Source organism: Dermacentor silvarum, chromosome 5, assembly GCF_013339745.2.
Source record: "Dermacentor silvarum isolate Dsil-2018 chromosome 5, BIME_Dsil_1.4, whole genome shotgun sequence".
NCBI classification, from domain to species: Eukaryota; Metazoa; Arthropoda; class Arachnida; order Ixodida; family Ixodidae; genus Dermacentor; species Dermacentor silvarum.
The window spans coordinates 17,888,027-17,914,755 of NC_051158.1; the positions used below are offsets into that span (position 1 = coordinate 17,888,027).

Sequence of the window (26,729 nt, forward strand, 5' to 3'; positions counted from 1 at the left end):
TTAAAATGTTGTACAGCTTTATTTTCGAGATTTACAAGGTTTACATGTGTTTGTACAAGTCCGATTCCTGCACCTTAAAAAAAGGTGGATATGCTTTGAAACAATGACAAAAGTACAACTTCGATATAATGCGCACATTTCAACTTTGCATCAAACAAAAGTATGCTTGACATATCCTGCATTGGCACTCGGGACTTTTTAAAAGCATTCACAAACCTACTATATTTACACATACATGTTCCCATTGTTGTTTCCATGAACATACAAACGCCTTTTTTGCTTTATGTACACAAACAGCAACCAGTGTTTCACATGGTCAAAAAAGGTGGCAAATATGTCAGCCACATAATACTACTTTTGGTGCCTTGATTTGTTTAAAATACCTGTGCCTTAGGAATTAACAATCATAACATCCTAGCCACAGGTGCTCGCCCTAGAAAACCAACATGGAATGCATTGCAGTTCAGCTCCAACATGTGTTGCCACGAGAGATTCCCTGAACTCGTGTAAATATGAGTGTTTACGACTTCAAAGCAGCCAGCAAACAAGTCAAATGGCAGTAATTGCTGTCTGAGATGTTCAACGAGTCTGCTGTAAATGATTCAAGATTGAACTTCATATATCAAGAATCTGAAATGAACAAGCTGCCTTCAAACCTTTCACTTAAATACGAATGTTACCACTTGTAAATGAAAGAGTATCAAAGTCATCATGCAGCATGACCCCTTTCGTGCAACATTTTTGAGCAAAAGAAATGCCAACATGACTAACATAGCACAGTGCAGCCATAAAGAAGAGGAGAAGCAGCAAAAGTAAAGGTAGCATACATAAATGCCTGAGGAAAGTTGAGTACAAAAGCTGCAGCCTCTTCGCCACTCATGATGTCATTCCTGTAATCACCGGTGCAGTGAGAAAGAAGGTTATGGGTAACCATGAAATCAATGTTGTTTCGTGTCCCACATGCGAGAGTTAAAAACTAACTGTGAAATGAGCTCGTCATTTACGTTTGCTGGCCAATGCCTATGGCTGACTCAGGGTAGATATCTGTGGTGCACAATAACCTTTTATCCCCTGTATTAAGAATGTAAAGATAAGCACGAGAGTCCTGCCTGAAGTTCTTACAGTGGGCTGCGCACTTTAAGAAATCTATGTACACAATGGTACACAACAATGACTTAGTAATAACATACTCAGACGTAAGGTTGAGTGATATTCTTCACATTGCACACAACAGTGTTCACAGTATCCATTTTAACTGTAACAATGTTGAGGTGTGCTACGCAAATAAAATAGTAAATTACTTTTCACATTTTCTTATAAAGGGCCTATCATTAAAACACATGTGAAGACACTATCTACAAAGCATTATGCTTCACTTTTCTGTGTCGAATGCTACAATCCATTCATTGTGGTCACCTTGTTGGTTGACCAAAACTTAATTTCGGACCTGTGCCCGCGCAATATGTTCTTTCTCTTCTCACTGTGATTTCTCGTCCTGAGAGCTAAAAAACGTAATGATTTAAAAGACAGCCGCCCTCACAAATCCTTTTTGAAGCAGCACTGCAAAGTCCCACATTTTCACTTCCTCGCTGTTCTGCGCTCTGTGGTCGCCTTGCGCAGTAGCCGACCCCTTCGAACCGCTTCGGCATAGGTGATGCCACCTGGTAGACGATACTTGACCTCCTCTGTTGGGCAGGCTGGCCCTGGTGCCACGTCACACAGTTTGCTAATGTCCAAGTGGGTGTTCAACTTGCGTGGTGGTGGTGTGTGGCTTGTTTTCGGGCTCGAAGATCTAGCAGCTGCAGCCGCCTTGCAACAGGAAGTCACTATCGCCGTTTCTGCAGCGGGCGACAAGTCGGCCTTTTCTACGATGGCCCCATCCGTCACTGTCCGCTTCAGCACTGCAAAGATCTCAGCGAACAACTTTTTATATTCTGGCGGGCTGTGTGAAAAATGCTGCCCCAGTGGGTCACTGCAACCTTGGTTCTTAATTGCAGTTAAATCTAAAGCCAATTGCCTTCTCGCCTCAGCTGATGCTGTGTCAGTTTGAACAGCCTGGTCGGTGAATACTCGCTCTGTAGTCATTTCCGAGAAGCCAGAGGAGAGTGATGCCTCGCCAGATTCTGCTGACTCTGCATCACTACCTGTTGAAAGTGATGGGTAGTCATTCTTCTTCACAGCCGAGACGGGACTGGCAGACTTGGTGCCAGCCCAGGTGGTTTCGGTGACAGGCCCATCCAAACCCAGCGATCGGCATCGTGCGTCTAGCAGTGCTTCGTATTTGTCAATAAGGAGGCGGTACTGCGCATCCAGTTCGCTCAGTAGTGACACCTGACTTTCGGCATCTTGGCTCTGCGTGACAGGTCGTGAATCAACAACATCGGGTAAGCTGTCTTGGTCCCCGTAAACCACAAGGCCGTCTTTAAGTTGAACCATGGAAAAGTGGTCGAGTTCTGCAAGCTCTTCCTCAGGCTCCTCGCAGCGGTCCAGCCTGTTTAGCAGCCTGCAGTTTGAGCACAGGCGCCTGCACGAGAGAAGTGCCAGTGTCAGCAAACCATAACATTTCAACTGTGTTTGCACTCCAAAAAGGGCTCTGCATAATATAACCAGAAGTTCTGCAATCAAGGTGCTATGTGAACCCTGTGTGCCATTTACATGCACCTAATTCCACTAACATATGCACTTATTAACCTCAAAATATTTTTAATGTCAGTAAGAATACTGATGACAATGTATGGATGAGACATTGTATGGCACGATGAAGGGCTGGTGCAGCACTACTGGGCCACAACATTGAACCATTGGTATTGTTCACCGTCACTAGATGCCACCACTTTCCTATAAAGACAAAATTTCCCTTGTTAACTCCACTGACATTCCTTGGCTGGCCACTGTTATTCACTTCATGCCTCCATCTTCCTGTGAATTTCTCATTTTTTGTATGCATGAGCACAATTCATGACACAGTCTTTCTTGCCGATGGCTAACATTGGCTACAATATACTTAGGTTTCGAGAAATTATATTTTGGAAAATGAAGCTTAATGCTTAGGAAAATGAAAGTATTGTCATATGTATTATTATTCTTCATCCTATTGTTTTGCGAATGTCTATTACAGTTCGATATAGCTTTGTCTACCAAGTGTTTAATTTGCATCAAGGGCCCACCACACAGTACAGTTGCATTTGAACAATGATAAACCTTAGGCGTAAGTTGGAATCAGCTAGCACAAGACAGGGGTAATTGGAGATTGCAGGGAGAGGCCTTCGTCCTGCAGTGAACATAAATATAGGCTGATGATGATGATGATGATGATGTGACCCTAAAAAAATAGTGAGAAGCATCAGAGCAGCATAAATAATGTAATATAATAGCTTTTCTACAGCCAGTTTCGATTTAATTTCCCAGGAGGGCACTGCATCATGAAACTGTATGTAGTCATGTGGGAGCAGGACATTGCAATGTTTTCACACTCGCTCCAGCTTGCTCAGTCGGTCACCTCGTATGCTGTTACTCATTGTGATGACCAATGTGGCACCATAGGGATGACCAAGCAAGCTGGATCGAGTACCCAAACATTTCAATGCCCGACGTCTATGACATATCTCTAGCTCCCACAATCGCTTCTGACGTTTGTAACCAGGGAAAGCATAGCCTTTAGGATCCACATTTTTATCCAGAGGGCGCAACCACTGGGGCGTGGATCTGGACACCACCTGTTATAGTCAATTAATAACGGCACTCTGAGGCTTGCCACTATATTTTTCAAAGCTTAGAGGTCCAGGACCTTCATTTAATGTGAGAAATTTCTATTTAAAAATATCATGTCAATACCCCTTTAGGTGCACATGTGTGCCATACCAGCACAGAAGGTTGTGTTGGCACCAAAAGTACAGAGGAAAGTGTCATGCTTGCTATATTGAAAGTGCTTTAAAGTGGGGTCCGTATGCGGGTGAGCAGTGCTTGCATCTCTTCCACAATATCTTTCAAAGACATTTTCGTACTCATTAAATTAATAATTTAAAATATTCAGGTTCAATGTTTGTAGCTTCGATTTATATTAATAAATGGTTCTGATAAATTGTGCGCTAAACAAAAAACATCACGTTATACAGAAGTAACAGAATCAAACCTCCCACTATAGAAAAGTATGACAACTCTGTGGGGCCCTGTATTCAGAAGTAGTTGTGCCATCATGCCACTACAATTATTTATGCTTGGTGATAATATTTCAGCATACTAAAAGCAGTTTTGCAAGAAAGGTGTGCATTATGCCTCCTTTCCTTCAAATATTTTTGAATGCACCTCATACAAATGGAATTGTCAGCAGGCAAACATCACCCATGCCAGGACTTTGCAAGGTTCTCTTCCATTATTGTCATCCTCACTGCACTGGAAGCTGCACTGATGTAAAGGTATGCTTGCAATGTTCTCTTCGCCATCACACTGAGCTTTGGTGTTGACATGACCTTCAAAATCATGTCGCAGAATGAAGGGCTGTCGCAGCACCAGCAGTCCACGGCATTCAAGCGATGGTATTGTTTACTGTCAGTAGATGCCACCACTTTCCTACTAAGCACAAGATTTTCCTGGTTATTTTCTAATGAGATTCACAGCAGCTGTTAGCTTACTTTAGCTCATTTTCAACAAAGCTCATGGTTACCTTCACTTAACACGATGCTCAGCAGACCACATAACCTTTATGTATGTTTTACTTAACCAATAAAAATATGACCCAACGAAGTGCACATACAAATTACAATTAAAAATAGACAGCCAATGGTGGGAATGACACCTCAGCCTACATGGAGATAATTTCACATTGCGAGCACATAAGTCCAAGGTGCCATCAGCATAACTTGAATTGTGAAGAGAAAATATCTGGTCAGAAGCCCTGTTCCATGTTATTACAAGGAAGCATGACGTGTAATCACTCTCTGACCAGTTTTGAAGCATGCAATAGTCTTAAATGAACATTTTGGAGTCAGAATTAAGCTACAGTTACAAATTCAAATGAACCTGGAAATGCAACACCATATTCGAGTTGTTTAAAGTTGTTCAAGTTCAAATTTATACAGACAGTACATGCAAACAGTACTGGAACATGGGAAAGCACAGGCTAGAAGAAAAAAACCAACTTTAGTGATGACAACACTGTCCACTATAAAGGAGGCAGCACAACTTCAGCAGACTCAAGGTCAGAAGATGGACTCAGGATCATAAATGCAACGCTGAAGCCACTGAACTTTCAAGATAGGCTTTCAAAATTTAGTTTACCAAAGTCAGAGTGAACAATAATAAAATCATTGAGGATGTATTTGGTCCTGCTAGACTCACTGGTTAATCATGACATGTCATGAAATATACGTCCAAAAGCAACAACTTTTCGTTGCCTGTCAAATGAACATTAAAAGTGGCATGGCGGTCAAGAAATTTATAGAAAGAGCAAGCAATATTTTCACCAAACTTATTGGCTTCCTGCAGCATGTATAGAAATTGGTATAGTGATTGAACGTCGATATATCAAACACAGATATAATTAATTATCAGATAGGATGAAGTAAATTTTGATGTGATTCAAGAAACCAAACTTCCCTTGAAGTTACAGCACTAACAAACAGGGAAATGACGAGAGGAGACAAACACAGCGCTGACTAACAAGGAAATTTTATTGCGTGTCGACGTCATTATGTACTGGAAGTACATCACTAGAAGGGAAAACAAACAAACAAGGACATCAGATATCACAGTTAACATTGCAATGCTGATGGATAGGTACATAATTTTGTTGTGGAGTTGTAGTGATAGCAAATGCACGCCGACACAACTTTCACCACTTTTATTAATGGCAAAGGCTTCAAATATTTCGCGTTCGTGTTATTCAAGGTATTTTCCTAAAACTGCACACTCAGTAAGCACGGGTTTACAGTTACATTTCTTGTAGTGTTCAGCTAGATAGCTGCAAAACAAACCTTTTATTGAGTATGCATGCTCTCGAAGTCTATCATTAATACATCGACCTGTCTGGCCGATCAAGCAATGCCTGTAGGCAAGTGGTATTAAGTAGATAAACAGCATTTCTCATTTAATGAATTATTGCGCAAGTTTGTTTTTACAGTGTCATATTGCATGATTTCTGTTGACTTTCTTGCAAAAGTCAGAAAGCTTGTTGCTTACATCAAAAGAAGTTTTAGCTCGGGGGGCTCCTATATAAATCCATAGGATGGGAGCAATCATTTTTCTAGGCAATGCCTGCACGAAGTTTGATGAGACTTGGTGTATTTAAAAGAAAAAGTTAAAATATAGTGACTGTTGAAAGTGGATTTTGTAGCGTGAGCTACACTGGCCGAGGTTGAGCAGTTTTGCGTGGCTCCTGGAGAGCCGTGCTGCGCATGTGCGAGGAGCAGTGATGTCACATGGCGCACAGTTGGCACACCGGAGCCGTCGCCACGCGGGCCTCACCGGTCTGCGGGTTTCAAAGGAGTGACATCATAGCCGCGGCAGACGCACTGGCGCCGGTGCGTGCCCAGCTGTGCGCCTCCGTTGCACAGTAGCCAAGTCTGACGCTGCGCTAGTGCCGCTTGATAGCGCCTCTCATTTTGTGCGCATGCGCAGAGGTACCAGTGGGGGTATACATATAGCGGGGCGCTTGCCAGTGTGGTATAGCCATGGAGAAGGAGAGCGAAATTGCTGCTCAGCGGCACAGAAGAGCGTAGAAGCTTAACTCATCATATCCTGAAGTAGTTGCCTGGCAATTAGCGGTTGAGCGTAGGAAGAACGAGCAGACGAAGGCTAAACGTGCTGCGGAGACACCGGAGCAAAGGGAGGAACATCTAGCAAAGTGGCGTCACCAAGAGGCTGAGTGACGTGCCCAACTATCTCACGCTACGTATATCCTGGCATAGTCGAGCTAAGCCACTGCTAATTTTTTTTAATTTAAGCCGTCGATATTTTTTTATTGCTGAGAATCGCAAGTCTTTAGACCAGAAAAGTATCAAGCTTACAAGTGTGTAACTCAGCAATGAAAAATTATACCAAGTTCTGTAAATTGCATTTAATAGTACATCTAAAGAGGACAAAATTTATCTATCATGCATGGCTCCTAATTACAGCAATAATATGTGAGTATGACTCTTGCAAACCTCCTTTAACATTGTAAAAAATTCATGCAAGATATAAATTAATACACCAAGTTTGTCCACTTTGAATGTTCTGTGATATCTGTTTTTGGTAGGGAATTACAGATTCTTAAAAATCATGCTTCTATATTTTTTCAATCTCACCGATTTTCGGCAAATGCTTTTTATTATTCAGGACCTAAACCAAAATTCCGTTTCCAACAGTCGCATGAATGCAACCTTTCCCTCTGAAATGCATCGAATTTCATTAAAATCGGTCCAGGGATTATCTCAGAAGAGCATTTCTGTGTTTTACATGTATTTGAATAGGCGGGATCGGAGTTGGGCCTGAGCTAAAGCTTCCTCTTAAAGGTGCTTCATGCTCTGGCTTTTCGTGCTACTTTTTTCAAGTCACATGAGACCTTGTGATGTGAATATATAAGGAATGACAGCGGTGCTTCTCAGTCTCAATGGAAAAGCTGCTTGACGTAGCCTTTGCCCTTAAATTTGGGCATTGACTTGGTGATTGAAATATCTTGAAAGCACTGCCCATAGACATGAGTTTGCAATGCCAACTTTTACTAACAAGGAGTGTGCTACGTATCAGAAAGTAGGCCCTCTTCAAAGAACGTCCCTGCAAGAACGTATTGCCAGCACATGTGGTCACTGCTAAAAGGTAATTGCATGTCTTAGGTCATAGGGAACTTCAGACGTCAGAATTAGGTGCTTCATTTCAGACCAAAACACGGCAAAAATCTTATCAAAGAGTTTGTGATTGTCGGGTTCGTTAGGATTAGTATACAAAACTAAAACTTGCTGTTCTGCGTCGCTGAAAATTTGCTGGTAGCCTTGAAATTACAAAAATTGATAGGAAGGAAAAGAAGGGTCAGTATACTACAAGCACTGCCGTCATTCCCTATATATTGACATCTCAAGGTCTTGCTTAGCTTGGAAAAAGTGGCACATAAAGCCAAAGTACGAATCATCTTTAATGCATGCAAAAAGCTTCCTGCAATTTACAAGAGAGTCAACCGAGATAGTGTAAAACCCTGCTGCAAAGCACGTGAAACAATTTGTCGAATGTCTGAGTGCTGTGATCTTACAAATACCACTTTCCTGTGGGCATGGCTACATCGGCCAGGTGGACCGATGTATTAATGATAGACTTCGAGAGCATGCAAACTCGTTAAATGGTCGATTTAGCAGCCATCTAGTCGAATATTAAGAGAAATGTAACTGTAAGCTCATGCTTGCCGAGTGCGCGCAGCTTTAGGTAAACACTAGGGGTGTGCGAATATTCTCAACTTTCGAATAACGAATGGAATAGTCACTATTCTAAATGCAAATTTTTTTTAAATACCTTTTGAATATTTTAAAACGGCAACTGCGGCCAATTAAACATACAATTGGAGCAAAGGGTAAATTTTCACCCCCGCCAGCACAGTATAGACATAAAACATGAGAACTACGCAAGTTCTTGTCGCTTAGCAGGCTATGTCGCATACTTTACAGGCTATATATACAGCGATCATTCGCACTCTCTGAAGAGTCCTGTGCGTACAATGAAACTACTTGTTTGCTCCTAATGCTCCATTGATGCTTTTAATAAACAACACTTCATAACGTACTATGTAATGACAGAAACTTGCTAGCTTTGAGAATACTAGGATGTGAACATCATTTTATAACAATTGTGATAACGATGGTTCCTTATTTGAAGACTATTTGATATTCAATTCGATTCGCTCCTGGCACTATTCGTTTGGTATTCGATTCAGTCTCAAAAGTCACTATTTGCACACCCCAAGTAAATACCTAAATGACACCTACAAAATACCTAAACAACAAATGCCTAAACAAAATACCAAAACAATGTGAATACAAAATTTTTTTAAGCGTTCACCATCCATAAAAGTGGTGAAAATTGTGTCGACATGCATTCACTATTGCTACTCCACAATGAAATTATGTAGCTGTTCAGCACGGGGCACTGCGCTGTTAATGGTGATATCTTATGTTCTTGGTTGTTAGTTTTCCCTTATATTATATGTATTTCCAGTATATATCGATGTCGACACGCAACAAAAATTTATTGTTAGTCAGAATTGTGTTTGTCTTCTGTCATCATTGTTCTGTTTTTTAGCGCTATTACCTTCAAGTTCCATAATGTACCAAACAGCCCTATTCAACATGCTACTGCAAAGTTCCGTTTTTTAGTTCATTCTGCTTATTTATTTCATACCAGAGTTTGCTCATGTAAAGGTTTGATTATGTAATTTAACTGCTAAGTTAACTAAGTTAAATTACATAATCAAACCTGTAAAGGTTTGATTATGTAATTTTAACTGCATGCACTGTGAGAGTGATAAAATCATGTGAATCAACATATAGCCTTTTTCAGGTGATTACAGTCAGATTTTTTCAGTAAAAAAGATAAGCATTAAAGCATTAAGCTCTAAAGCAATGTATGGATGGAGTCTACCACAAAAGTTTCACGAAAGGCAGAAAATTAATGGAGCAACGTAACGTTGTCCTTGTTTGACCCAAGGTCCAACATAAAGCATGCTTAGTAAGAAGAGTGAACTGAGCAAGTTAGTAAGGATTCGTGTCCAAAATAAATGCGGAAGATGTATTATGTGTCTAACATCTCTGTTTGCTTCCTCACTGAATTTTAGACACAAATGTAAATTTTGCAGTTCAAACAAATGGCTCTGATGATTAGACTTCACTTCTGACCTGCACTGCAAAAAACCTTGTTTGGGTTACGAAGGCACTGTTTCCAGTGAGTTGAGGTAGACGCCATAAAAATAACAGAATTAACACTTGCTTGTCATCTTCAAGGATATCCATCTCCATCTGGAGGTTAAGACACTGGTGCTCCCTTTCTTGAGATGCTAGCACTTCCTCTTGTAGCCGCATGTTTTCCTGCAGGTTGTCAACAACGAATAAAATGTCAGCTTGTTTCACAGTCACTCAGGCACGGAATGGAGACAAAAGACATGACTCATACTTTACTTTCAAAGTGAGATTTACAAGTAAAACCATACCTGCCAACTTGTGAACTTTAGATTACGTAAAATTTTATGGAAAGAGGTGGGGAATAGCACTCCATTCTTTTTAAAAGTTTGTTCAGAGGATACATATGAACTTTATTAAAGATGATTTACATTTAGACACAGCAAACAAGCAGCAAGAAACTTGGCACAGCAAATTCTGACATGAAACTCAATGCTTTTATATCACAGTGGCTTTTTCAGTGACCTTGCTGTTGCCAATTTTGCCTGTTTTGAGAACTTGTGTGTATAAACTTGCTGGGAGGTTTGGGGACTCACGAGTGAAACTTATTTTGCTAAAGGAATTCATTTCTCATAAAAACCTAATGCATTATTCATAAAATTGTAAAACAATCCCAAATTTGTAAACTTTGCGAAAAATTTGGGAGAGCTAGCAGGTACGTATGCAAAAGTGATTTAGTTAAGGGGACAGACTCATTTTAGACACTTTTTCTTTATTTATCCATCAATTTTAATGCAACTGCACTGCCTTGTGTAGTTTTTTCTGCTGATTTCAAATATGTAATTACTTTTCCAGTAAGTTATTTTGTTCCTGAGATAACTGAAGTTCATCTTCCATTGTTTAAGGACACAATAGGAAAAAAAGTGTTAAATTAAAAATTATATTTAAGCTATGGCTGAATAGACTAATGACTGAAGATTGATATAATGCAAGCACTTTTTTTATTTGGCCATTCTTAGCTATTTTACAGCACAACAAACTTTACACTTTGAAAAGCACCTGCCATGCAGTTATAATTTTAACGATTAATTAATTATGAAGGCTTGTGCTTAAAAATCTGCTTGCATACTTGGATTGTGTACGCATTTAGGTTTCCATTGCAAAAAGAATTATTGTTGTACCTGCCCTAGGTGCCGAGATATGTAGGCCTCAAAATTGAAAAGAGTCATAAATTTACATGTTGAGAAAAGTGCAAAAAACAAATAGCACACAGTTTATTTAAAAAATAACAAGTAGAATGTGGATATTTTTCAATGCAGGTGCTAAAAGCCACCAGGGATATAGTCTGACTGCTGCTTAGCGTTGTAGTGGCGCTTCTTTAGTGCCTGCTGGACACGCTCGGTGCTTGCATGCTTGCGTGTAGACTCAGCCGCTCGGTGCCTGTCTTTCTCGTTCATCCGTCTGGTGCTTGGGAGGCTGGGGTTCAGACTCAGCTCCTCCAGGATGCCCGACGAGGTTCTCAAATTGCCACAGTTGAACTTCATCACTGCCTCAGCAACTGCAGCTTCAACCGTAAACAGTGAAGCATGGCGTTCCTTGGGTGCCAGTGCCCAGATAAGGGAATGAAGGCTTTCGTTATTGTTTTGGGGGTTTACCCCGTTGGCACCTTTCTAAAAGCTTTCTTTCCGACAGGCGCTCATAAATCGGTAGCAGAGCTTTAGACACATGGGGTGGCAAATTGTAATGGTGCCTGGGAGCGGGTTCCCCCTTTGCTGCTGCTGCATTTTGGCGGCACCAAGAATCTGGGCCTGCCGGGCATAGGCTGTGATTTGACACATTGTCATTTGAAGTTACATGGTGATATGTCGCCATTACAGCCCTTTGCATGGCCTCAACATCTCCCTTGTGAGATTTGAAGGCCCAGCCATAATACGAGCTCAACTTTGTTATGAGGTCGCCAGTAAGCCTTCCCCTTCCTCCGAGGGTTTCAGAGCCGCCTCCCTTGTGCCTTGCAATCAAATTGCGTAAGGCAGTGCCCATGTGCTTCTGTACATGGTTCACACAATCCTCTTTTTGGATTTTGATGAAGCCATATATATCTGCTTCTTGCAAAGCATGGAAAGCGCGGCTGTCACCATCTGAAAGAATGATCGTGTATCTGAGGCCGTTTTTTTCTCAGAGACCTGTTAAAAAGGAGAACAGCTGCTTCCACCTCCATTTCGCCAGCTTTCTTTGCAGTGTTTTTCTGGCACATGTGGCTGTCCCACCAAGTCTGATATGCTGGATCGTTTTCCTTCGGCCCTCGTTCGCACCCGGCACAGAAGTTGCTCAACACAATGTAGTCGAGCACTAGCCCAGTGAAGAGTTCAATCACCGCGCCCACATCTATGTGAGACGAGTGCCCGCGTGTCATCCACGAGCCGTCAAATGAAACGGCAATGTTGTTGGCGTTTTGAATGTCCAGTTCTTTATAATGTTGCCGAACTGACTTCGCGCACTCGCTGGTGACTTTTTCGGCTGCGCGAGTTGCTGCAGGAGTCAACTTTTGTTTGACATATCCCTGCCACGTTTTTTTATGGAGACCGCGATGAGAAATGTTCATAGTAGAAAAAATGTCATTCATTGCTGCTTGACGATTGCCAGTAGACTGCATCGCTCGAGCGGCGAGGATGTTCACGGCGAACGGATTCACTTTCTGATCGCCGTCCACCCGCGGAGAACTCCATCCTTCCGCGATGTCCCCACAGTTTGCACAGCTGACACACACTTTCATGGCAAGGCCATACTCTCTCTCGCGTTTGTACAAGCTGACGTTGCCGCCGCCGCAAAATTTGCATTTTAGAACGCCGAGCAGTCCACTCAAACACTGAATATCGGCAATGAAGAAACTCTCCTTGTCGCTCTGTTGAGTCGGAGCAGGGCTGGCCGGTGCGTCGTTGCTGTCATCAAAAAAATCAAATTTTCTTTTCGTCGCGGCGGTTGAAGCAAGTTCCCGCAGTTTTGTATCGGCTTTTGTCTGCCTTGCCTGCAGATCTGACGGCGTCAGCATCAAAGTATCGCGGCGCACGCGGCCGCTGTTCGTCGTAACTCCGCAGGCCGGCTGGCCAGCGAGGCCTAATTCTCCGTCAGCGGCCTCGGGCGACTCGGCGAATCGCTCTTTGTCGGCGGCTGGGGTGGGTGGCACGGAGCCCCGATCTTCATCCGCGCGTTCCGCTGATCGACGCGGCAGCGGCTTCTTTCCTTCGTTGCAGACGCGGCTGTTATCTGTCGGAGCATCGCAGACGCCCGACAAGCTTACATCGGCGGCGGCGGCGGCTGGCGACCCATCACATTCTTCGTCGACGCTTCCCGGTGGTAGACGAGCCTTGAAGTTGTTGGCCAAAGACTTCTTCCTTTTCTTGCCAAACTTATTCCGCGAATGGAACTTTCGCGCTGAACCAGGCATTGCGAGAACTTTGGTCGTAAGCGCGCAGATCGAAGTGCTGGCAAAATGGCGGCCCAACTGTCACGTTTTTTTTTGCGTTGCGACGCGCCAAGCAGACGACGCGGGTCACGCTCAGCCAATGAGATGGCTCCGTGACCTCACGTGTGCCCAGCAGCCAATAGCATTGCGCATGTTGCTTTTTTTTTGTTGGCTTTTTTCTAAACAACCAATGAGTGAAACGAAGTGGCAACAGCGGGAATTTCAAAACGAAGAAATGCTCTTTCAAACGAGACCAAGATGGCGTCTACGGTGTTCGCGAAACGGCAGCTCTGCGTCGAAAGAAAACTGCCGTTTTGGCGTCGGATTCCGCGCGAGCTCGACTCGCGCGTGCTGTTTGATATGTTATTACGAATAAATTACCGATTTCTGGCGTGTGAAAATTGGCAGACAGATAGAAAAATGCTCGCAGAACGCTAAAATGCCATATAAAAAAAATCGACTTTTTCACCATTTTCCGGTCCCAAAGACCCGTCTCCCCCCTTAGTTAACAAAAGCAGTCTCTTTGATACATCTCAACAGTTTTTCAAAATTCGTAAGGTTTGTAGTGCCTGCTCACACTCTGTATTCAAAGGGGTCATACTAGTTGTAACATTAACATTCTAAAGCAGTATCATTGTCCTACATTCGAAACAACCAACCTTAGTTTCTCAAGAAAAACAGGCAGCCCGAAATATTACAAGGCAATTCATTTTTTTTTATCCAAGACACAAGGCCATATTCCTCAGCTGGCACATTTGGCAGCACAAGCTGCTTACTCTACTGTGCGTGCTCATGGCAGAAACGCCGCAATGTTGTAGCTGGTTCAAAAAGTCAAGTAATTTGAAGGTAACGCTACAGCAACATGCCCTGCCAAATATTTCCTATGGGTAGGGTACGATGGGTATCAAACACACAGGGCCAAATATGTATGCCGAATATGTTGGGCTTTTGATAATGCTAAGAACATTTTCAATGTCCGTCAAATATTTGTTTGTCTGAATAATTCAGATCCACCTTGTTCAAAAATAAGAAAATAATATGATTGAAGTTTACAATCTCAAAGCAACATATGAGTCATGGCCAGAGCACTGTGCAGCTCCAGGTGGTGGTGCTAATGTGCTTGAGAAAAATGTGAAGAGAGCTTTATAGTTCCAGCAATGTTCATCAACCCATTGTGCTATCTGCCGTTCAATTTATTGGACGTGATCTGTCTATACCGCCAATCAATAACCAACTGGCTTTGCAAGGAGTCTGACTTCTCACAGCTAGCGTAGCTTGCTTCACCATGCCATGGTGTGGCTCCTCAACAGGCCACTGTATTATCACTTCACCATATAAACACATTGCATCTCACAACATAGAATGAAAGAAAGCACAGACAGGTGTTTATGAGCATTAGTGAAACTGTAAAGCCTTCATAGCTCAGCCTGCACAGCCCTCTTGCCACTGTGCTCTGGTCAGCAGCACTTGTGTTGACCAACCCGTACTTATCGTGACTATTTTGTGCATTACACCCATATACACATCACACTCTCCCCCCTGTATTCTAGAATGTTCCTCCACTCAATGCTCCAGCCCAACTTGAGAAAGTCGGTAACAGTGCCACCTCTCGACAAAAGTGGTCACTGTGCTTCAAAAACATTTCATGGTAATTCTAGAGAAGCATACCATCTTGTTCAGCCAAGCGGCAGCGTTATGATCAACTCAGTGGAGTGGAGGAAGAGCTTCGAGTCGAGCAGTGTTTAAGAATACGGGGGTTAATATTTGATGCATGCACAGAAATTCTGAGGTGCCATTGGACTAAACATTGTCTGCAACAAAGATGGAAAAGCAGGTAGTCCGAACAATACCTTGTCCACCTTAACTGGGACAAAAACTGGACTAAATGCAGCATACTTGACAAAAACAACTTCAAGCAGAGCAGTATGAAGAGGTCACCTACAGAAGTATTAAAAGCTGGCGGGTTGGCATGGGTTCCTGATTAAAGCTCAATTTGAGAGTAAGCACTTGTGTTGACGTTGACCGTGTGTTTCTTTCCATCTTGCTTTTTTTCTTGCTGATGCACTGCGATGACTAAGACTAAGATGGTTGAATGATTTGGCTGCTGACTTTTGTAATGTCACTGTAAACTGAGAAATTATATCAAACTCTTGCATGGTGTGTTTGAAATAAAGTGTAGAGTGCTTCCAAACAAACCTCTTGTTGGAAGTAGTGCTCATTGTGTCTAGTCTGCACCTCATTCTTATCTTTTTCTTTTCTTTTTTTTTACAACACTGTTATTTGCCGTACGCCGACTGGCCCAAGAAAAGTTCCAATTGCAGTTTCTATGCAGGATATCACGCTACACTGGAGCCGTGTTAGATAGCTGCCCATCTGGCCATCACAGACGCGACCACAAGAAGACATTCTTTGCATGGGAAGCGTTAAAATATGCCCCGAGCTTACCAGGAGCCCCCACATCTGCGTATGAAAATAAAGAAATAAGCACATTAAAAGCCGCTTCTCTGAAAAGGGAGCTCTACAAATGGTGAAAGCACACTACTCATACTGCAGTTGCCTTTCAAGGATGCGCTGCATTCACCTTTGGAACACAGTCTTATTGCCAACGAACTTAAAACCTGCCATCGAGCCACACTGCTGGGGCCCGGGAGGAAGGGGGGGGGGGGGGGGGGGGGGGGGGGTTGTTCAGACTCCCTAGATGTGTTTGTATTATTTGTGTATTTCTTTTGTCATGCGAGTAACTCGAAAATGTCTACTCAGTTTCTTAATAGCTGGCAGTGTATAAAATCTATTTTGCCTTCCTTAGAGTGGCTACAATTATACTGCTGATCTTGACCTATGATTTTTGCAGTAAAAGCGGTGCACCTGCATATGCATGAACGCTAAAAGAAAGGAAAAATGCAAGCACTGAGCAAATGCCATTGCTCATGTTTGTATATTTTAGTGCTTGTATATGTGTCTGCAAGTGCGCTACTTCTACAACAATGACTAACCAGCTAGCCCACCAAAACTATCTTCTCAGCTTGACCTATGAAGACGAAGTACAGGTGTCATCTTCACAATTATGCCTTATTAAGTTGGTAAATAGAATGAGCACAAATTGAAGGCAAGTGCACATCACTATATGGAGCCAAGAATGTGAGACTTGAAGAATGTAAACAGACAACATGCCAACATATATACTGCAAAGATTCCCCTTCAAAGATAAGTGGTGAGCTCAAAAATATTTCCAGTGGCTATTTTTCACAAGATGTCCTGACATTCTTGCAGTGACTAAGTTTTTGAATGTCTCAGAAGCACAGCTCCAGAACTTTCAGACTTAGTTGGTAACAAATTTTGCACAGCTTTTCCACTACATAACCTCATATGGACTCTATCTTAACTGAAATCATCTTAGGGTCATTTACAGCCTACCCATACTCAAGTAATAGTATACCAAAGGGCTCATTCACAGGCAAGTTGGTGCAATTTTTGGAACATTATATATTAGGCCACAAAGAAGCAGAATGCACAGACAGAATGACATACTTGCAAGTGCCTGTTGTATAAGCACATTACACTGCATATTTGTCACAGTGTTAAAATGTAAAGCAAACTGAATATTCCAGCAGCCTTCCTATAATTCAACATATTGCCATCGCAACACCAGTAGTGGAAAAATATTAAGGGGAAACTCATGCCATTGGCACAATTGTTGCTTTCACATCGAGAGATGTGAATGGGCTCGTGCAGGTACTTTCATACGGCAGTTTTGTCAACAGAAGTGAAACAACCAGAAAGTTTGCTACCATATTGTTTTTTGGCACAGCCATAAGCGCACAGACTCCATAACCCACCTGGACCAGGTTGTCAACCTCAGCCTGGAGTTCCTCCCGAGTATCTTGTTCCTTGGACAGCTGGCACTTGAGCCGTGACAAAGAGCAGCGCAGACGCACCAACTCTGTACCAAATGGGCTCTCCTGCACAGAGTGGGTTGGTTGTCTCCTTGTGTGCTACAGGTACTATCAGCATAAATTATGATGCAAACAATTCCAAGAATACTCCAATGCTTTGTTCCACTTCCAGGTTTACTTGAATTTATGAAGTGGCTTAATTCAGACACCAAAACATACACTTGATAGTACTCTATGCTTAGAAACTCCAGGCTTAAAAATTCCATGCCTAAAAGCACGTTAAGGCAATTTTATAGCAGGCAGTGTATTAATTTCACAGTTAGCTAGGCTAGCCATGTGTACTATGAATACATTTTGCATGCTTTTAGAGTCTCAATTCTGTTTCCAAAGGTGTGTAACATGGTTCATTATGTTAGTCAACAAGGCCAGGCTAGCTCATGACTCTTGCAAGTAATGCACCTGGTGATCGTTGTCAGCTATGGTCTGCTTCGACAGTACAAACTTGTTTATTCACCATGTTTCTCAGGTTAAACAGTACATGCTTCCTATAGCTGCAAATATGTGCCACTGTGCTGCATAAAATGTTGCAACAAAATCTTCCACCTTCTTCATAGAGGTTTAGCTCAAGTCCACTCTCAGCTTTTGGCTTAATTAAACTGGAACACAAAGTAGGCAAGTGGAGCCGACTCTGGAAACGGCAGGAAACTGACATTGGCTTCAAAAGCAGAAAAGAATCCCACCAAGGCTGCTCCGGGAGCCATTTCAGTTCACAAATGGCTCTCTTTAGATTTGGATAAAACACAAATCGCAGTGAGATTACCGCTTGCAAAGTATTACACTTATGTGTGCACCGAAAACAGCCGGCTACTCAAATAAGATAACATACTCTTCTCAAAGGCAACCCTCAACTTGCCGGTGAGATGATGACACATGCATAACTCTTGCAGTCACAAATTATGACTGACTGTCGATAAATGTATGAAATTTATATAATTTTATGCCAAGGCACTGCAGACTCCATTAGGAGAAAGTCAAGGTGGTAGAATGCATCTTTCTGCCCTTTTATGATAAGTCACCATAATTACAAAGTGATTAAGTATCTAATTATTGTGCACTCAGTAATGACAAGTTTTTTCATAAAAACGAATTGAATCGCTAGCGCAAATTACGTGCACAAGTGAATGATTGGTTACAAGCATTACTTGAAAGAAAAAAATTATTTCACAATTCCTAAAGAATTGTCCCACATCACACCTCCCGTCAAACACGTAGTGCCTTCTCCAAAGCGACCTTCAGTAGCGATAGATTTCCCTCAGAAGTAAAACAAAGGTATTTGAGGGAAGCAGAACTTTCAATGTGCCCTAAGCTTAATTTTTGTGGCCTATTGCCACAACTGCACAGAAATGGCAAAAATAAGTCGCGTCCACAAACGTGTACACCATGACTGAAGGGGATAATGTTTCTGCATCACAGGCACGATGTCTCAGCTGCATTACACAAATACCCAGCAGAAGCACAAACAGCTAAAAAATTCCGGCAAAATGCAGAGTGTGAAGCAAGAAAACAAAGGAGGCTCACAACAAAAGAAGAGGCAAAATAAAGTAGAAAGCAGCTTTTCTTTTTTTTTAATCCTTACTCTTCTGCCAATAAATAAGGAGTCTATTTAAGTAATGTGTTCCATACCTCAAAGCCAAGAAAATCAGTGTCTCCGTTGGGGCTCCCTGAAGGCACTATGTGATCTGTGCTGAGTGTGTCCTCTAGTGGTTCGTTCTGGTGACAGGCTGTAACAGGTTCGTCGGCGTCCTCTTGCTGATCCCTCGGTCTCAGGCTAAGCCGCAGGTGGTCAGCAAGCTCCTGGAGCTCTTCGCACTTCTTCTCAAGCACGTCCACGCTCGTGCTGAGGCTGCAGGACACGGAAGGGGCAGGTTAGAACAAAAGTGAAGCTACCAAACAGGATACGCAAAACAAAAAACATAACATTCTTTTGTAGGAATTTATATATTAATTTAATGTTTTTGCTGAAGTTTATTGTGCGAAATCTAAGGCATGATGCAAAATTCTTTTTTTTCTTCTAAATTTATGTACCCTAAACAATGTATGAATGTCCAATTGAAGGCTAATTTTGCATTGTGCAGTTTCACGGGAATACGCTCCGCACTGCCGTGGAGCCACTTCGTGCGCTAGAACAAGGCAGCTTTGAAAATGACAAACGAACATATGATACAAAATTGTTTCTATAGTTTTGTGAAGAGTCTATAATGGTAAAGGTTGTTTACAGTAAGTTCCAGAAGGCCAGCTCTGCGTATGCTCTGCCCAGCGAGGTGTCGCCTAGCAACATAGGCACACTTCTGCTGTATATGCTTTTCCCCTTTGGCTTCTGCAATACATTTTCTTTATTCCCATGCTTGACCACAAGGCCTGGCGATGAGGGTTCCCGCCAAAATGTTCGAGCAGAGCGACCCGGCGCGCCGCACGGAGGGGGCAGAGGGGAAGTGCGGTTAGACAAATTTAGCTGCCACAGAACAACGCAAGGGTCTTAAATGCGTTCCATCATCGGTTCCCTTTAGCCAGCTTCACTGCAATACAACCATGCTATACAATGAAGCATACACAGTGTACTGCAGTGAGATCACTTAGTATGTAAAACAAAAATACTGGAAACGGAGTCCTCAGGAGAGCACCTGAGATTATAACTAAGCGTGCACCACATGATGTTCAGGGCAAATAAGGTGTAGCGGAGGGATCAAAGCTGGAAACAGCGCGGTGCGTGGGTAGGGATCACCCAGGCCGGGGCGTGCGGAAGATGTCCGCATGCAAGATGTCCGCAGGCAGATTTTATACACTCACGGCACGCGGAGGCCGCAGAGAGCTGTGCGGGTTCCAGCTTTGATGTCCGCATTGCCACTTTGGTGTCCTGGAGGGCGCGGTTAACGTATACCAAATAACGACACGTTGTACATCTGCAATGCGGTGAAGCCATTATGGAAGACGTATAAGTCTTCTGCCGACAGATGAATAATGACACGTGTTACTGCCATTTCATTTCTTTCTTTTTTTTTTTTTTTGAAGAGAAGGTTTTCTTAGCTGACTTCACACGGCTTTGGTATATCTAGGTATCTTGTAACCCCTTCCAGAAAACAATGGCCCTTTCGCGCCACCAGAGCATCGTAGCGAGTCGCAAGAGGTATCAAAATTTAGGTCTTAACAAGACAAGAATTAGTCGCAGAGATATGTAAAATTAACGGTACGGGCGTAATTAGCGCCAATTTAAAAATTAACCAGATTCTACTATACCCCTGTAAAGGGTGCACCACCTTAGATATAGACATGTTGAGGCAAAGTACCGAAAGGCCCACTTTTGCGAAATGGAACGAGTGCGCTTGGACTAAGCAGCGCTCGCGCGAGGTAATGGTATCTGGAAGGCGGCTTTGGCGTGCCCACAAGATAACAGAGAAGGTAAAATTAACTGTACGAATGTAATTAGCACCAATATGTTCGAAAATTAAACTCATCGCACCATAGAATGCACTCTCTGGGACCGCCCCACCTGGCCTCTTGGACAAAAAATAAAAAAAATAAAGGGCCAGCCAAGTCTCAACGCTAAAAAAGACAAGGTCGTCGTAATTGCCCGTGAAATATAGTTCGAATACGATACGAAATTAGTGAATAATGAACATGAAAAAGAGAAAATAGAGAGATAAACGCGTAATCATCAAATCATTTGAACCACCATGTACGTCGATTATCTTTTTTAGCGTCGACAGTTTGTTGAATCTTTCTCTTTATTTTATTATTTTATTGTAACATATATATTTAGAGGTTATACGGGAGTTCGACATGTGCGTACAGAAAATTAAAAAAAATGACAGTAACAACGTGTCGTTATTCAATGGTCTATCGCCGCTAAAGTGGCATCGGCGGTCTACCTAAACGCCCTCCTTCGCCCTGCGCGCCGGGTCGCTCCACTCCCCTTGGTAGGAACCCTCCATAGCAGGCCTTGTGGTGAAGCATATTATATATATATATATATATATATAGAACGAGAAGAAAGGGAAGCGAGGGGCCCGATTTTTTATTAATCATATCATTAGAAGTCAACAAACCAAGGACAACATAGGAGATTACTTGTACTTTACTAATTGAATTAAAGAAATGATAAATTAATGAAAATCAAAATGGATGAAAAAACAACTGTCCGCAGGTGGGGAACGAACCCACGTCTTCGCATTACGCGTGCGATGTTCTCAACATTGAGCTACCGCGGAACCGTTCTCCCATCCACTTTCTTGGGTATTTATGTTTTACAACTAGAACTAACCCTGGGAGTGTATATATATATATATATATATATATATATATATATATATATATATATATATGTATATATATATATACAGGGTGTTTCAGCGAACACTTTCAAAAATTCTTAAAGGTTGCCTGTGGCAGATAGCACAATTCTCGTTCATGAGCTGGTCTACTCGAAGAGGCGGACATTATTAGCACAAGAAATTGAAATGCATAATCGAATAATTAACATAAATTTACTAATTAAGTTTTTAACCAATTACCTGATGGCCCATATTGCAATTTACAAATTGTAGCCGTGGAGTTCGCAAGGCGGATCCACTTGGAACGAATTCTCGGGATCACACCAGTTTCGAGATATTAATTCCCGAGCTTTGCGGAGAAATGCATTGACGTTCCAGTTAGTTTCTTAATAAAACGTCGCTTTATGCATTGGTGCACAAAGTTAACTGGAACGCCAATGCATTTCTCCGCAAAGTTCGGGAATTAATATCTCGAAACTGGTGTCATCCTGAGAATTCATTCGAAGTGGATCCACCTTGCGAACTCCATGGCTACAATTTGTAAATTGCAATATGGCCGATCAGGTAATTAATTAAAAACTTAATTAGTGATTTTTTGTTGATTAGTCGATTATGCATATCAATTTTTTGTGCAAGTAATGTCCGCCTCTTCCAGTAGACTAGCTCATTAACTAGAATTGGGCTATCTGCCACAGGCAACCTTAAATAAATTTTGAAAGTGTTCGCTGAAACACCCTGTATATATAAGAACATGTACTGCAGAAGCCAGGGGGAGGGGGGGGGGGGGGTGAATGATAAGGCGGGCCTCTGTTGCCAACAGAAACAGACACCTGAATGGGCGGAGCATACGAAAGCGGGCCCTTCTGGGACGGACTGTAAAGAATATTTCCTGCCGGTGATTTTAGATTCACTCTTTGCTCTTATATAGATTGATCTAAGGGGTTATTCAACAGCGCTTACATTTCCAAAACAACGCTCCGTCGTGTGGGGTGCTGTCAAATTAGCCATACGCAAATCGCCAACTAGTGCAAGTTTGTAGACAACTTAGGGAAAGCAGCGAAACATTCACAGCGACGTTTCCAATTCTGCGGCTTCCAAAAAAGAAATCGTCTGCTACCACCGCAACCGCCTATTCAAACCTTTATTATGACAAGAGTGTGAACAACTTTCATCGTCTGCTACTGCTATCGTGCGGCAGTTGCGACATCCCCATGACGAGGTTTGCCGCTCCCTTCATATATGCTGACTCTTACCCTACGTAGGTGGCGCCGCCATAGACGACGGCCTTTTCGCGCTCATCCGGCAGGCCGCAGGCATAGATTATATAGGAGGCTATGGTAGTGTCCTTCAGACAGTTTTCACGCTCGACACCAACTGGTAAGGAGGAGGAGACTTTAATGAAGAGAAAGGAAGAGAGGTCGGCCTGGAGAGCGTGTCTCTAGCCCGCTACTCTGCACTGAAGTAAGGAATAGTGGCAAGAATTTAATCTAACGTGTAGACAACAGAAGCACAACGTACGCTAGAATCATTTACATGACTGTAGCACACACAATGGTTTAATGAAGCGCGGGCATTTCTTAGCAATCAAAAATACTGTTCATTATTCTGCTTTAACAAAGGTTGCAAGCTTGGCTTGAATAATCGGTACAACAATATGCCATCAGATTAAGAAAACTCAAAATAAACTTTTGACACTGCATTCCAGCTCGCTTCGCAAATAAACAGCGAATATAATATTTGCACGAATATAACGCGTTCTTTTTAATTCAGGATTAACAGCCTGAAAAGAAATTAAAACACATCGCGCTATATACGGCACCATGCTCCAAGTACAACCAGAGGTTATACTTCATTGTGTTGTCCTCTTGTCATTTGCTAAGCACGAGGTCGCGGGATCGAATCCCGGCCACGGCGGCCGCATTTCAATGGGGGCGAAATGCGAAAACACCCGTGTACATAGATGTAGGTGCACGTTAAAGAACCCCAGGTGGTCCAAATTATTCCGGAGTCCGCCACTACGGCATGCCTCATAACTATATCGTGGTTTTGGTACGTAAAACCACATAATTTTTGTTTCCCTCTTGCCATTGGTGCATATATGCAACTTCTTGATATACACTTGATGAGCAATACTGTCTGTGCATGTACTCTTTGTCTTTCAAAGACAGGGCCAAAGCAGGGAAACCACATTGTGAAAGCAAAGCTCGACCAAGGCCTGCTTCAACACTCTGCCTTGTTCTTCGCTAACAATTTGAGCAAGAGACCTCATCTCGCAGGTCCAAGGGGGTGTTTGTTGATTTGCTAAAGGGGCACATATCCCACACATGCACGCACCTGCGTATGCGCTTCTTGTCGGCACGCGATTCCTGCTGCAGCCGCTGGTTGCTCTTCTCCAGCTCAGCCACATTCTGCTCCAGCTGCTCGTAGATCTTGAGCCGAGATTCATTCACCTCCCGGAGGCTCGCCGCTTGTCGACTCAGGTGCTGCACGAAAACATGAGCGAACATGAACAGTGCGCAACCATGTCTATCAGGTCTGATCACACAGATACAGCGTTATCTTCAACAGGGTCCTCACTGGGCCGGTATTTTGTAGCGATGCGTTATGCTTTATTCTGTACTATAGTCTTATCATCCACCGTTCACGGCCGGCTGATCCCGCTGATAACGTGAGCGGACCGTCGCTCTGACCACTGACCAAGCGCGAAAAGCGCGAAAGGGCATTAGCATCGGAAAGGCATCGCTACAAAATACCGGCCCTGTTATGCCAAGCACAGGCCTGACGAGACATATGCAGACCGCGCACACGACAGCACAAAGGAAAGATGGCACAGCTGACGGTGACGCATCCGTCGTCCGCGTTGTCTCCTTTCGTTATATCGTGATCGCTCTTTCAATATGTCGTCTCCTATAATCAAGTTGCACGAAAATGGGGAGGTGATTCCCGGCGGACCCGACTGAGTGGCTACGTGCAGGCAGCGATCTACCACGCAATAATGAGAGAAGATTTAAGAAAGAAGCCAGTACAAAAACGATATGAAATTTCAAAAATGTAAAGGCCTTCCGACGGCACGAGACAAACTCTTGTATTGCGAGAACATGAGCGAATTATGAAATGCCTTCAGGCAGGTCTATAGACCGTTCACAAGAAAACAAAGCAAAACAATACAAGCATACATTTCTTCCTTTGTACACAAATAATTCTAATGCGTTAGTGCATACAGCTATTTGTTGTGTTCTTACGCGCGTCCTCGCGTGACACATAGTGTGTTGATAACTGCAACCATATAGTCTATTGTTCCAGGTATTCCAGGTTCCAGGTATTTCCACACCTGGAAACAATTCAAAGACCTTAAGGACAGTGCTCCCTGACGTTTCTCTGCATATCATGTACAATGCTGAGAAGCAAACTGTATATACAGGGTGTCCCAGCTATCACGCAGCATGATTTAAAAAAGAGGAACGGCGTCACGCGAAGCAAACCTAGTGCGAATTGTTTCCAGTACAGTGGAGTAGCCGCCAGTAATTTTTTCGTTACTAAGATTTAATTAGGTAATTGTAATTAATTATCTAACTCGAGAAGTACTGTCCTAATTATCAAAGTGTCAATGAGAAAGTTGTAGAGCAACATGCGAAACTCCCTCCCCATACAGTTTTCTGTTGCTCAATACGTGCTACATAAAAGTGTTTTTCCGACTGTGAAAGAAGCCCGCGAATACACGCAAAGTGCCTCGAGCGGCCAGTCGCGTGGTAATTCTGCGTGTATTCGCGGGCTTCTTTCCCGCTCGGAAAAACACTTTTATGTACCACGTATTGAGCAACAGAAAGCTGTACCGGGAGTTTTTCATGTTGCTCTACAACTTTCTCATTGACACTTTGATAATTAGGACAGTACCTGTCGAGTTAGATAATTAATTACAATTACCAATCAAATCTCAGTAACGAAAAAATTACTGGCGGCTACTCTACTGTACTGGAAAAAATACGCACTAGGTTTGCTTCGCGTAACGCTGTTCCTCTTTTTTTTTTTTTTTTTTAATCGTGCTCCATGAGAGCTGGGACACCCTGTATAACCGAGTAGAAAATATGAATAACCAGAAGCGCAGGATAATTTCATTTCAGAACCAATAAGCGTATCTGAACGCAAATGCTACACGCTCGGTGGGCTTATCTAAAACAAATTCATTGCGCCAATTGCCCCCCCCCCCCCCCCCCTTAAAAAAAAAATCTCATGTCCCCCAGTAGTGACGCAAGTTAAGCTACAGCGTCTGATAGGCAGCTGGTGCAGTACTCTGACACCTGCATTAAACGCGTCCAGTAAAGAAAGAGGCCTGTCATTTAAAAAGTCGAGAAGCTGGGAAGTGCCGGAAAGAAGACGTAAAGGTGATGGCAAAAAACTGTTCTTTCTTGCGTCATAGCCAGGAACACGCCGGACAGCGCTAGTTGATTGAACTAGCTCGACAGTGTGCAATGTTAGACCTGTTACACACCTGACAGAAAATTAGTGGGAATCCATAGGCAGAGAACTAGTTGCGTTATAAAAATGTATTTCGCAAGACAATAATGCGTCCCATGACGCTAATATATTGACGGCCATGAACATAGATTACAGAAAAGTTAACTGGAGGAACGGTTAGATAACTTTATGGCGCAGACACAGCTTCATCCAGGTGCACTGAAACGCTGAAGTTGTGGTGCTAACACTCATAGGACACGAGAGTGCGCAACGGTACATAAACGCGCCCAGCCTGACTTCTCTCTTTTTGCTGAGATATCTCGCATAAGAAATAATCCATTGGTTCGACTCAAGTGCTGTACCCAATCCTATAGATATTAAAATCATTAGATACGAACATACAAGCAAGCAAGCAAACAAAGAAACCGAAAAGCAGCTGCTGGCACTTCGGACAGTTTAGCAGGTCAAATGCTCTCATAAAGTTTGAACTTTAGCTTGGCTGATCACCTCCCCATAACCTTTGTCGGCGCAGTCTAGACTCAAGATACGGATGACCACCCACCCACACACAGAGGGAGCAAAAGGAGGCGCAGCTGCTGAGCACGGGGTCCCCTCTGAGCATGGCGTCGAGGCATCGCTGAAGAAGCGAGTCCGACGCCCACATGGCGTCGCGCTCCTCCCGGTGCCGCGGTGTATCCGCCGCACAAAACACGCGCCCGTCCGCTCTCGCGGTCTG

The 26,729-nt window shown here is 43.0% G+C and overlaps 1 protein-coding gene across 1 annotated transcript; it reads right to left on the reverse strand.

The window, feature by feature from the left end:
- On the reverse strand, window positions 1–26,729 carry LOC119452974 (cerebellar degeneration-related protein 2-like). The gene is made up of 6 exons (XM_037714940.2): window positions 26,556–26,729; window positions 23,873–24,021; window positions 18,894–19,113; window positions 17,154–17,276; window positions 9,946–10,043; window positions 1–2,524 (listed from the first exon to the last, which is right to left on the reverse strand). The coding sequence occupies exons 1-6, from the start codon at window positions 26,655–26,657 to the stop codon at window positions 1,579–1,581; spliced, it is 1,638 nt and encodes a 545-aa protein (XP_037570868.1). The 5' UTR covers window positions 26,658–26,729; the 3' UTR covers window positions 1–1,578.

What these genes read in the sequence shown, in the direction of transcription:
- LOC119452974 (XM_037714940.2), bottom strand. Translation starts at nt 26,657, where the DNA reads ATGTGGGCGTCGGACTCGCTTCTTCAGCGATGCCTCGACGCCATGCTC. An exon ending in TTTGCTCCCTCTGTGTGTGG is followed by an intron (nt 24,022 to 26,555) that starts GTGGGTGGTCAT and finishes GTTTTCGTGCAG; the next exon opens with CACCTGAGTCGACAAGCGGC. An exon ending in GATATCCTTGAAGATGACAA is followed by an intron (nt 2,525 to 9,945) that starts GCAAGTGTTAAT and finishes TCTCTCGTGCAG; the next exon opens with GCGCCTGTGCTCAAACTGCA.